At 42.3% G+C, this 14,313-nt stretch overlaps 1 protein-coding gene across 2 annotated transcripts in view; it reads right to left on the bottom strand.

Moving 5' to 3' along the window:
* MTHFD1L (methylenetetrahydrofolate dehydrogenase (NADP+ dependent) 1 like) overlaps window positions 1-14,313 on the bottom strand; it is a 309,383-nt gene that overhangs the window by 243,179 nt on the left and 51,891 nt on the right. For both annotated transcript variants that reach the window (XM_040429522.1, XM_040429523.1), the window contains exon 8: window positions 5,734-5,827. In XM_040429522.1, coding sequence (XP_040285456.1) covers window positions 5,734-5,827 — 94 coding nt within the window. The remainder of the gene's footprint in view (window positions 1-5,733; window positions 5,828-14,313) is intronic.

Genomic DNA, 14,313 nt, shown 5'->3' with positions numbered 1-14,313 from the left:
CGTTGTTGTGATGGACACCCAATGGTACGTCTCAGAAATACAGAGACAGCTGGGAGACCCCCTGGTGTATAGACAGCTGAATCATGACCCTAAATTTGATGTGATGAAGGTTATCACTAGTATACTTGATAGAGCAAAAGTAGGAGGTTTAATCGATGAAACTCTCTACAAGTATCTATTGATAACACATTCCAAAACACCATTGATATATGTGTTACCTAAAATTCACAACAGTATACAAAATCCCCCGGGGAGACCCATAGTCTCCGGGAGGGAGTCTGTGTTTTCCAACATAGCTATCTTCTTGGATAAGATATTGAGAAGGATTGCTGTTGAAGCCAGATCCTACATACGTGACACAGGTGACTTCCTGAATAGGATTGCTAATGTAGAAGTGACGGCTAGGACTCTGCTAGTCTCTTTTGATGTGGTGAGCCTTTACACCTCTATCAACCATGATAGGGTGTAGAGGCAGTCAGGAAATGTCTGGCTTCCACCCAGTACACTGATGAATGTAGGGAGTTCATATTGGACCTGCTCGGTGTAGTGTTAAGGTATAACTATTTTGCCTTCCAAGATGGCTACTTTCTACAACAGCGGGGAACCGCAATGGGTTCGAATATGGCGCCGACTTACGCCAACATTTTCATGTCGGGCCTTGAGGCTGAACACGTCTATGTGTCCCACCACTTCGGCTTGGTACGAGGGTGGAGGAGATACATAGACGATGTTTTTGTCATCTGGGACGGCACTGAAAGAGAGTTGGCCAGTTTTCACACCTTCTTGAATGCAATAGACCCAGAAATAGTTTACTCTGACGCACTCCACCGAGCAGGTCCAATTTTTGGATACCATGGTGATCAAACAAGGTACGGTACTGGTGACAGACTTATACACCAAACCGACGGACTGCAATAAGTTGCTGAAGTTTGAGAGCTGTCACCCACGGTCCATGGTCAAAACCTTACCACGGAGCCAGTTTCTCCGCATGCAACGTATAGTTAGAGATCCCAAGATATGTGACATGAGATTGTCGCAGATGGCGGACAAGTTTGTCAATAGGGTTATCCTAGAAGACTAGTTCACAGACAACTGGATGAGCTTGAATCTAGGACCCCTAAGGACAATAATAAACAGATTAGAGTGCCTTTCATCTCAACTTTCATTGAGGGTAGCTATCAGGTAGCAGATGCTATCAAAAAACACTGGCCAATATTACATAGCAACTTTAAAAAGGTCAAAGAATTTGCCGTACCTCCCCTGATGTTCTATAGGCGAGCCCCTAGTCTGAGGGACAAGCTAGTTAAAGCTGAGGTGTCTGGGGGTAAAGCCCCAGTGCAGACCTATCTTGGTCGCAAGAAATATGGATGCTACCCTTGTTTAGGCTGTGTAAACTGCAGCTATATGTTAAAAGGAGATAAATTTACTCACCCGATACTGAAGAAACAATTTGAGATACGGCACTTCTTGACCTGTGATAGTTCATTTGTGATCTATCTCTGTCTTGCCCCTGCAACCTTTTCTATGTAGGGGAGACTATTTGTGAGGTTAAGACCAGAATGAACTATCACAGGTACTCGATTTGGCAAAAGAGGAGAGATCTCCCTGTGCCTAAGCACTTTATTGAGGCAGGGCACGGTGAGAAAGATCTCAAATTTAGGGTGATTGATCACATACCCCCGCTGAAACGGGGAGGTAACAGGGAAAGATTACTTAAGCAACGTGAGATCATGTGGATCCATAGGGCTACATACACTTAAGCCCGACGGCCTTAATGCTGAATGTAGATGGGAATTATGTGGGTGATGGATAGGTGCTGCGCTCGCCGACGTGGGGGTCCTTGACCGCCCTGTCTGGGATAGGAGACATGTAACAGTGCTAATATGTCTGATTAGATTATCAATGTATATTGATGTTATTCTCATTTATCCTAGATGACTTCTGATGAATTTGATGAGCCTTTGTCTGCATACTGGATGGAGCCGCCCAATGACCTTGGATACAAGATTGTGATAGTGACCATTGTGTGGAGACTAGCGGGACTGCGACTGACTACCTGGATTGTCACTATAGTGCACGCTATTTTTATTGAAATGTGACAGTCATTCTTGCTGCACTGATGTAGTGTGTGATCACACTTGCCTCATATTTGTGAGCTGGTGGTGATATACACATATCAGTGCTATAGGTGTGGACAGATGGGTATTGTGTCCCATTGTAACCACTCATTAATGGGGTGCAATAGTGATGGCCATTGTTGAGTGGGCAGTCACTCTGTGTTTTTGCAGAGTCAGATCGCCTATCCTATAGGCCAGCTATATGCTCCTGTATGTGCGTTGCTATCCAGATCGCACGCATTGACATATGTCCTGGCGACAGTGCATATGCCCGCAGGTCTCCCGATTGTTTTCATCACCATGGTCACTAAAACACGCCCCCGTGCGCTGTGCCTCTGACGCTGAGTGACATGTCTTGGCCTCCCTCCCCTCACAGCTGCGTGTCTAACGGTGCGCTCCAGGGGATGACGCTGCGGTCCATGGAGCGGTCACGTGTGAGCGCCGCTGTGTCGGGGGGCGTGGCCATTGAGGTCTGGCTCGGCGCATGCGCATCGTCGACGGGGGGACGCCAATGCTGGCGGATACCAAGTGTCAGTGTGGTGAGCTCTGTCTTTTGTTTTTAACTTATGATTAGGTACAGCTGTACCAACTATTGATGTTTTTAACCTCATATGCACCTAATACTTTCTGCACAGTGTCCACTATGGGTAATAATATATTGAATAGAGAGGGATACATTTTCTATTCTATAATTGAATCACAGAGATCTACCTCTATTTTATCTGTTTTGATACTACTATGAACACTTATGAAATGTTTGTATGCCTGCAACATGAATGTTTATTATGCACCTATGTCATGTATTTATATGGTTAATGATCACGTGACTTGACTGGAGTCACGCCCAATCACTGATTGTAATTGATTTGTATTGATTGTTGGGTATATATACCCTGTCATATGCACTGTTATTTAGCTTGAGAAAGGCCTCATTGAGCAGGCCGAAACGTCGCTTGAATAAAGTTTGGGGTCCACACCCGTTTACCCTATACTGGAAGTGCTGCCTCATCATTCGTTTGATAGAGATATTATATACACTGCGTGCAGAATTAGGCAAATGAGTATTTTGACCACATCATCCTCTTTATGCATGTTGTCTTACTCCAAGCTGTATAGGCTCGAAAGCCTACTACCAATTAAGCATATTAGGTGATGTGCATCTCTGTAATGAGAAGGGGTGTGGTCTAATGACATCAACACCCTATATTAGGTGTGCATAATTATTAGGCAACTTCCTTTCCTTTGGCAAAATGGGTCAAAAGAAGGACTTGACAGGCTCAGAAAAGTCAAAAATAGTGAGATATCTTGCAGAGGGATGCAGCACTCTTAAAATTGCAAAGCTTCTGAAGCGTGATCATCGAACAATCAAGCGTTTCATTCAAAATAGTCAACAGGGTCGCAAGAAGCGTGTGGAAAAACCAAGGCGCAAAATAACTGCCCATGAACTGAGAAAAGTCAAGCGTGCAGCTGCCAAGATGCCACTTGCCACCAGTTTGGCCATATTTCAGAGCTGCAACATCACTGGAGTGCCCAAAAGCACAAGGTGTGCAATACTCAGAGACATGGCCAAGGTAAGAAAGGCTGAAAGACGACCACCACTGAACAAGACACACAAGCTGAAACGTCAAGACTGGGCCAAGAAATATCTCAAGACTGATTTTTCTAAGGTTTTGAGAGTGAGTCTTGAAATGAGAGTGAGTCTTGATGGGCCAGATGGATGGGCCCGTGGCTGGATTGGTAAAGGGCAGAGAGCTCCAGTCCGACTCAGACGCCAGCAAGGTGGAGGTGGAGTACTGGTTTGGGCTGGTATCATCAAAGATGAGCTTGTGGGGCCTTTTCGGGTTGAGGATGGAGTCAAGCTCAACTCCCAGTCCTACTGCCAGTTTCTGGAAGACACCTTCTTCAAGCAGTGGTACAGGAAGAAGTCTGCATCCTTCAAGAAAGACATGATTTTCATGCAGGACAATGCTCCATCACACGCGTCCAAGTACTCCATAGCGTGGCTGGCAAGAAAGGGTATAAAAGAAGAAAATCTAATGACATGGCCTCCTTGTTCACCTGATCTGAACCCCATTGAGAACCTGTGGTCCATCATCAAATGTGAGATTTACAAGGAGGGAAAACAGTACACCTCTCTGAACAGTGTCTGGGAGGCTGTGGTTGCTGCTGCACGCAATGTTGATGGTGAACAGATCAAAACACTGACAGAATCCATGGATGGCAGGCTTTTGAGTGTCCTTGCAAAGAAAGGTGGCTATATTGGTCACGGATTTGTTTTTAGTTTTTGAATGTCAGAAATGTATATTTGTGAATGTTGAGATGTTATATTGGTTTCACTGGTAAAAATAATTGAAATAGGTATATATTTGTTTTTTGTTAAGTTGCCTAATAATTATGCACAGTAATAGTCACCTGCACACACAGATATCCCCCTAAAATAGCTAAAACTAAAAACAAACTAAAAACTACTTCCAAAAATATTCAGCTTTGATAGTAATGCCAGATAAAATCGATAATAATGCCGAAAACACCAATCTTGATAAAACTCCCCCACACTGTTTACTGAAAGCAGCAAAAACATTCAGATTTGTCCAAAGCAGGAAGAATCCCACTCTACAAACTTAAAAAAAAAAAAAAATATATATATATATATATATTTATATATATATATATATATATATATAATATATATATATATAGTATATATATATATATATATATCTCCCTCTGGTGGAATTCATTTTATAGTCAGTGCACTCCACCAGGTGGCGCTCATTTCCATCATCGGATAAACGCTTCCATTATTTAGTTCTTCTATAATAGACGGTTTTATGTTTATTGTAATTTACTTTGTGCCATTAAATTTATTGGTCGCAAAAAAAAAAAATATATATAACACAATTGATCAGGAGAAAGTAGGCTGTTACAAAGAATTGGTGCAATTTGCTAAAAGAGAGAGGTTTGAATTTAGATCTGCAAGCCAAGTGAGATGATGTTGCAGTTACTAATAGATGGTTTACGTTGTAGGTGGTCTCCATATGGCTGGAATATATATTAGGAATGGAATGGATGTTACATAGATCATGTGTGGTTCCTGAGACCGTTATATGATGTACAACCATGGCTGTATTAGTAGAAGAGCTGTCTGAAGTACTTAAGCAGGTCATCTTTTAACTAACCAGTCTAATAGAATATGGTCTGACTGGCCAGTACAGGCAACACTGGGTTTTCACAACACTCCCTTCCTAAAGGAGAGAAACTAGAAGGTAATGTCAATTCATAATCTAGAACAGTAGATCAATTCCTCCTCTCAATATATGAATGATGCAGCCGCAACTAAATGAATCTAACGCTGCACTGAAAATGTTTCATCACAGCAGGGATTTCTGATAGCTACTGGATGGGAACCTCCAAGTTTTTAAAGGGGTTATCCTTATCCTCACAGGAGCTCCAATGCCTTCTCAAACAGCTGATCGGCAGGGGGGTCCCAATGTCGGACACCCACCAATCAGATACTGATGACCTACCCAGAGGATAGGTCATCAGTATTAAGATCTCGGAAAAACCCTTTAAATGACAAATATTACAGTCAATGTAACATCGTAATGTCACCTACCTGCAAAGACAACAATAGTTCCTGGCTTTATCCAGTCACTTGGAATCTTCGGTGGTTTTGCACTTACAATAACCACTATCTCTGCAGCACCAAGCTAAAAAGGGAAGAAGAAAAAAAATTAACCAGCTGTATGAAACTGAGCTTGGGACTTGAAAAAATAGGTGCAAGTGGCATTTTTCACGCAGTCCTCGCCACTTTTCTGAAAGGGGAGTGAGAAGGGCAGGAGAGGGGGGTGTAGTCAGTCGCTGTAACCAAATTTATCTTGATTTACGACCGTCTTCTGGTGCAAATGAACCCAGAATTCTACAGCAGAGCTGCCGTAGATTTCTGTTTAGGTGTACCGACTGCCGGAGGATGCCCCCAACTTATGATGAGGCCTGCACCTCCTCCTCTGGCAGCACAGGGGATATCAAGACTGGCCCAAAAAAAGCCCCCCCGTCTTGATAAATCTCCCCATAAATGTGTAAAATTTATGTAGACCTGCTCCAATGCCAAAAGCTAAGAGGTTAAAAAAAAATTAAAATATATATATATATATATATATATATATATATATATATATATATATATATATATATATATATATCTGGTGTGTAGAAATGAAATCCATAGCAAGTGAAGAAGTACACTAATTCATAGAGGCAAACCGTTTCAGTGCAAAATATACAGTTAGTCAGCACTTCCTGACAAAATCTTCTCAGTACCAACCCCACCTATAATAACGGAGGAGGGAAGAGCCTAACTGGTATTGTGCTGCCACCAAGTGGCAATATGAGGAAACAGTCACCTTCAGACCCCAGAATCCCAAACCACAGGTCATTTTTTTTTTCCGTTTGGGCATCATTATCAGTAGTTTGCTTGTAGGATCTGCCATGAATGTGATCTGCGGGAGCACAACCGTTGGGACCTCCACTGGTCCAGAAATCCCAAAAGCCGGCCATACAAACAAGATGATTTTTGGCCAAACTTTGGATCAACAACTTTCATCTCCCACCAGACCTTACAATGGGCATGGAGACACGCAGGAAGTACACTAGTATGGTTGAATATGCCAACTTTCCCATCCACGATGCAACCTCCGTCTCTCTAAAAGCACATGTAAGAGAGGGAAAGGGTGTAGGGGACACATACATTAAGGCTGCAGTCACACGTCCGTGGTGTGTTGCGGACCCAAGAATTGCGGAACGGATGCAAACCCATTTTGCGGACGTGTGAATGGAGCCCAAGTTTGTATTGAGAAACACAACTACATCGGGTCACCTATAATTTTTTTCTCCCAGTAAAAAACAGACTTTTTTTTGCTAAGGTTTTTTCATTTTCTGATACAGATTTATTTTATTCTATCACCTGGCCATCTTGCCTGAGCTGCTGTTAACAGCATTTAGACATATGCTTTACAGCTGCCACCATGGACAGAAACTGACAGACTCATTGATTTCTATAGGAGATTCTTCTAGCCATGCACTGTGTGCAGAGGTCAGGAGTAGAGGAGCTGTGATTTCACCTACTTTGAATGGTGAATCCGGTGTTATCTATATATAAAAGCATTATCATCAGTCATTGTAATCTTGCCTGTGATGATAAAGAGTCATCTGTAGGGGGCGTGGCCTGGATGCGGAGCGCAATGGCTGCTTAGCTGTAGAGCTCCCATCAGGCATCCTGTAAAGCAACCTCTAAAGCAGTGGCCCACGAACATTTTGGAGCCCTACTCACACAGGAGCCCCAACACACCATGATGCCGAAACGGGGGGGGGGGGGGGGGGGGGGAAGCTGTAAGCTTTTTTCCAGTTGGTGAGTAAAGTTGTCCGCGACCACGAGGCAGGCAGCGCTAGATTGAGGCGTGCTGCGGGGAGAAGAGACAGATCGCGCAGCCAAGTCCGGTGAAACAAGAAAACCAGTCTCCCATTCGGATCGCAGCTCTGAGGAGCAAAATCCAGACTCTCACACCAGTTCATCTTCGATGAGAACCTCGGCAACTGAACACAAAAGAAATAAAGGGGAAAACAGCGCGTCTCAGTAATCCAATCTGATTGGCTGGCAGGAAGCTGCTGGCTACAGCAAGTTTGTATGTGACCTGAGGGAAGGCAGTTTTGGCCTCAGAGAACTGGAAAGGAGCCATCTTGAGGAGATCCTCATAATGTAGGATTCAAAACAGCCGTAACTAAGCGGAAAACTCAAGGAAAACAGTGGTAAGTGAAGAAACTAAAGATTGCCTTATGCATAATGCTGCTGCAGCAGTAACATATGCTAAAATGGTTTTTTTCTGATGAAAATATGACAGTTATCCTTTAACAGGTCAGCAATATTACAAAAACCTAATATCTGTGCTTAAGGTACTGCCAGTCCCATACACAAAGGCAAGGTGGGAAATCACTATCATTTTCTGCACAGCAGGCACACAGAGGAGACCCATGTAGAAAAGCAAGGGGATGCTTCTAACCTCCATTACAACCACTGATCAAGCTGCCACAGAGCCTTGATGATAAATGCTATGAAAGCGTCTAAGACAATCTATCAGAAAGATATTAAGAGGCACTCAGCTCCATTTCAGCACTGTAGATGGAACACTGTAAATCATATAGAAACAAAAATGGGGGAGTTCTCTTCCGCACACAACGAGCTGGTTGATGCTCATAATACCATATCAGAAGACATGGAGTCCATAAAATCCAAGATGGCGGACTTAGAAGACCGCACCGTCGCAACAATGTAAAATTCCGTGGTATACCAGAGTCCGTGTCACCAGACAACTTGGCTAATTTCTACAGAAGCTGATTACTACCATACTTCCTCATGCTACGGATAAGGATATAATCATTGACAGAGCTCACAGGCTTCCAAAGCCTAAATCCATCCCAGAAGCAATACCAAGAGATACAATAGCACAAATTCACTTCTACCACATAAAGGAATAACTTATGCAGGCGGTGAGAAAGAAAGGCAAGCTACCTGAACCTTTCCAAGAGATAACGTTATTTGGAGATCTCTCAGCACACCTTGGCAGCAAGAAGAAAACCACCTTTCACTAAAAGTCTTCGTCAACACGAGATCCCATATAAATGGGGCTACCCAACGAAACTAATCGTCACAAGGAAAGGAGAACAACACCTTATCACCTCCTTGGAAAAAGGTCTACATCTCATCAGAAGCTGGGGATTACAGCTACCAGATGGCATCTCTCCGAAATCCTCCAAACAGAATTCCCATGGACTGGAAAAGCGCATCAAGGGACACGCGAGGCCTCAGTAACGTATATCATATTGCAGGACACTTTTCTTTCTACAAACCTTCCCCATGGTTTGTTCAGTAATATTCACTGCTCAGTTCTTATTTCACCTGGTATTACTGTTTGTTATATTCATGTATAAAGCCAAGCTTATCTTGGCACAGTTGGCCAAGGTCACTTCAACCATTTTCTATGCAATGGTATGTTTATACACTCAATACTTGATTGCCATGCCCTCCAAATGTGAATGATGTACTTGTTGAGGAGGAGGCCTAGATTAAGACATGTCTATAAATAAAAGGCAAACTGATGGAGATTTCAATATGGTGGCAAACCCACTTCTAGATTCCACATATAGGTGCAATAGGCCTCCAAGTCTTGACCCTTGGCTAAAAAAAAACAAGATATGTATAATGGGTGGCGTTGCACCCATGAAAATGAAAAAGATTTTACATTTTCTTCGCACAGACACCACATTTATACAAGGATAGATAACTTCATTCTTTCTAAATGGGTGTTGCCGGATATAATATCTTGTAATATCCATAATATCACTTTGTCGGACCATGCCCCTATATCTATTGTGGTGCGCACTCCTGCTCATCCAGCGAATACATTCATATGCGGCTCCACCCATTTATACTGTCTATAGACAAAAACACAGACTAAAGGGACCATTCACACGACCGTGTTTTTCTTCAGTTCCGCAATTTTTGCGGATAATGCACGGACAAATTCATTTCTATGGGTCCGCAAAAATTGTGGAATGCCTTTCACTGTCATCCGTGTGCTGTCCGTTCCTTTTATTTTAGAACATGTCCTATGCTTGGCCGCAAATTGCGGTCCATGGCCCCATAGAAAGTCAATGGGTCCGTAAAAAAAACAAAAACGGATAGCACACTGAAATGCATCCGTATGTCATCAGGCTATTATAATAGCCACTGAAGAGGAGGTTTGCAACTTTGAAACACGTAAGGCAAATCAACAAAATAAATCATAGATAAGAAACAGCGCGCTGTAATTTTGAAACAGGCGACGTATCAAAATCACGTGGGACGCCACCAAACACGTGATCAATATTCGGAAGTTTCGATTCAGTTCCGATTTCAGCGCCAATAGAGCGTGGATCATCGCTGCTTGTACAGCAAAAAGAAACTTTCGCCGATTAGGTGTGCGGTCTGTCCAGCCGAATAGCCACCGGGAGGTGATGAAGATATGGTAAAAAGAGACTGCTTTTCTCTATATCTATCTATCTATCTATCTATCTATCTACTTGCCTCTTGCTTATACGATTGCCGGCTACATCAGAGTCTCGCATACAAGAGTCTCGTATGGTAACTATTAAGCCAAGAGTGGTCATACATTTTACTAACGAGTGTATAAGAGATTCCATACACTACTATTAAGAAAAGAACCTGGAGGACCTTATACATTTATGTGGTTTCTGACAATTTTCATCCCATCGATTTTTTTTTTTTACCATCTATTCGATTTATGGTTCGATATATTAAGCATCTGACCTTTTTGCTCGATATACCAGTCATTTGAATCTTTGAGATCCTAATATGGAAAGCTTTGTTTTTACTATTTTTAAAGTTATATAGGTTATGTTTTAATGTGAAGGTTTCATGTTTATTAAATCTACCAATTTGATGCAACTCTCTATGTTCTGAGTGCCCGTTATATATACAAAAATGATATCTCGTCAAAAACCCAGTTCCCATGGGCTGAAAGCGCCATTACGTATCTAGGGATTCCACTCACTAGCACTCCTAAACAACTAGGGCCGATTTCCCTCCACTCCTTACATCTCTACAAAAAGAAATGGACAGAGCGAAAAACTATGAAACAAGCTGGATGGGCAGGATCATCTGTTATTTTTACCCGAATATTGTATTTCTTGCGCACACATTCCTATTCCAGCAGCTACTTTCCGCTCATTTAGATCACAAAGGTCTTCCTTTATGGAAACAAATGAAACCCAGAGTAGCCATCAATGTGTTAAAGCATATGTCAGCAGGAGGCATGGGGTTACGAGACCTAAATCAATACCATAAAGCATTGCTAATCACTCAATCGTATCACTGGTCTCATTCTGATTCAGACAAATTATGGCCACACGTGGAAGCCCAATTGGCCTCTATTAGAAATCTAAATCTAATACCTGTTGATGTAATCTTTCTACCACTAGGAACTCCACCAACAGTATTAGCAACCTTAAAAGCATGGAGCATAGGTTTATCTTCTAAAACAGATCCTGCCTCTATGTTCACCATCCAGATTCCGATACAAGCATTACAAAACCATATACAGGACTTAGATTTAAGGAAATGGGTAAGCCTTGGGATAACAACCATTTCCCAATGAGTCCACCAAAACGAGTTCCAGTCCTTCAGCCACCTACAACAAGAGTTCCACAGTCCAGATGCAGAACAAATACGCTATAATCAAATGGTGTCCTATTTGTCTAAAGAAAAACCTCATCTGGTGATCCCTGAACCATTGAACAAGATTATACATGGCTCTCCACTTCCTCTCCAAAGGGGAGTAAGGCCATAATATGCTCTATTATCACAAAGTATGGCTTTTCATAAGAGCCCTCAAAATAATTCAATGGGAAAGACAATTAGCTAAATCATTTTCTCAACAGGAGTGGATGTCCACATTTAAGTGGGTCCACATGGCAACTAATTGCGCATCGCATTGGGAACAATATTAAAACTGTTGAGATGGTATTACACACCACTAAGGCTCCATTCAGACGTCTGTAATGCGTTTTGCGTCCCCGCAAAAAACACGGACAGCGGCAATGTCCGTTCCTCATTTTGCAGACCGCACATTGCCGGCACTGATAGAATATGCCTATTCTTGTCCGCAATTGCGGACAAGAATAGGACATGTTCTGTTTTTTTTCGGGAACGGAATTGCGGACCCGGACGTCCGGGTCCGCAATTCCGTATCCGGGCAGCACATCGTGCTGCCCCATAGAAATGAATAGGTCCGCAATTCCGTTCCGCAAAATGCGGAACAAAATTGCGGATGTGTGAATGGGGCCTTAGATTAGCCTAAATCTAACCAACTTCCTCCCCCTTTTGTTGGAGGGGGTGTGGAGACATAGGATCTTTAATCCATATATTTTGGTCTTGCCCCAAACTTAGGTCTTTATGGGAATCCGTAACGGATTGGCACTCCTGTAACTTGGCATAGAATCAGTAACAGTCAAGTGTGGAATCATAGTGTGTTATATCTTACACTCAGCTAGAAACTGGAAGGGGACGACTATACCTACTAGAGAAGAAATACAGCATATGGTATCTAATAACCATCTTCATGAGCGCATTTTAGCCTTTCAAAGAGGTAAATTGTCAACATTCAACTTGTGGTCCAGATGGGAGCCACCATTTCCAAATATATCAACCTGACTCAATATCGTAATGGAGCAGAGGTTTGTTGATCTCAAAAGAAAATGGGTTGTTGGCTATGTTCTTTAAAGCAAAAACTGCAAACGGCTAAGGCGCCCGCCGGATCCACCGATTTGGATGTGACAAAGCATTTGTGAGACGGATCCGGATGCGGATTCATCTCACAAATGCATTGCAAGAACGGATCCGTCTCTCCACTTGTCATGCGGACAGACGGATCCATCTTACTTTTTTTCACATTTTTACCGGTCTGCGTATGCGCAGGCTGAAAGGACGGATCCGGAATATTGAATGCCGGATGCGGCACTTATACATTCCTATGGGGAAAAATGCAGGATCCGGCATTCAGGCAAGTCTTCCGTTTTTTTTTCGCAGGAGATAAAACCGTAGCATGCTACGGTTTTATCTTCTGCCCAGTCAAAATGACTGAACTGAAGACATCCTGAACGGATTACTCTCCATTCAGAATGCATGGGGATATGCCTGATCAGTTCTTTTCCGGTATAGAGCCTCCGTGACGGAACTCTATGCCGGAAAAGAAAAACGCTAGTGTGAAAGTACCCTTAACCATGCAACAAGGACGTCTAGGGCACATTACACATTTACCATTGCATGTGATTCTATGTTTCTTTGTTCACAGGTTTGAGCTTATGACCTTTTATGATCTCAGTTATGTTCTTTCCTTTTTAGTTACCTAAGGTTAAGGTATACTTATATTGAAATACACAATATCCAAAATACACTGCCTGTCCAAAAAAAAAAAAAAGTCGCCCCCTGGATTTAACTAAGCAAATAGGTATGAGCCTCCTATTGGATAATTACTGCATGGGCGATTATCTTTCAGCTGGCAATACGTTTTTTTAACCCCAACTGGTGCAAGGAGTTGCTTCTCATTTCTTAAAAAACCATGTCGAAAGACACATCTCGTGGTCGTGGAAAAGATGTTAGTCTGTTTGAGAAGGGTCAAATCAGAGAAAACAACTAAAGAGATTGCAGAAACTACTAAAATTGGGTTAAGAACTGTCCAATGCATTATTAAAAACTGGAAGGATAGTGGGAACCCTTCGTATTCGAGGAAGAAATGTGGCGGGGAAAAAAAATCCTGAATGATCGTGATTGGCGATCACTTAAACGTTTTGTAAAATCAAAATTGAAGAAAAACAGTAGAACTCAGGGCTATGTTTAATATTGAAAGTAAGAGCATTTCCACACGCACAATGCGAAGGGAACTCAAGGGATTGGGACTGCACAGCTGTGTAGCCGTAAGAAAACCACTAATTAATGAGGCAAACCAGAAAAAAAAACTTTGCTAGGGAACATAAAGATTGGACTCTGGAGCAATGGAAGAAGGTCATGTGTCTGATGAGTCCAGATTTACCCTGTTCCAGAGTGATGGGCGCATCAGGGTAAGGAGAGAGGCAGATGAAGTGATGCACCCATCATGCCTAGTGCCTACTGTACAAGCCTGTGGGGGCAGTGCTATGATCTGGGGTTGCTGCAGTTGGTCAGGTCTAGGTTCAGCAACAGTATGTGCTCCAAGAATGAGGTCAGCAGTATATGTTTCAATACACAACTGCAAAACCAAGTACAAGGTTAAGAAATAAAGCTCTTTATTGGATTTACAGCATAAATGACACTATAATGTGCAGGTTATACACTGTTCTACTCAATGTTCTTGGTACTTGTATAAAAAGAAGCTTGTACAATGTATTGAAAAATTTTCTATAAAAATTCAAATCTAAAAAAAAAAAATAATCTCTACAGATAGTCTAGTAGAAATAGAGCTCACTGTGAAAACTGCAGGATCAAGATTTTTTTTTTTAAATTTAGGCAGTGACATGGAAAATGAAAAGTAACCACCAAAAATTCTTTAAAGAGCATCTTTGTACCTATGACACTGGCTGACCTGTTACCTGTGCAGCTAAAGGCATC

This window comes from Bufo bufo, chromosome 4 (genome assembly GCF_905171765.1).
Source record: "Bufo bufo chromosome 4, aBufBuf1.1, whole genome shotgun sequence".
NCBI classification, from domain to species: Eukaryota; Metazoa; Chordata; class Amphibia; order Anura; family Bufonidae; genus Bufo; species Bufo bufo.
Note: the sequence above shows the minus strand (reverse complement) of the source record. Positions and strands in the feature narration are given on the sequence as shown.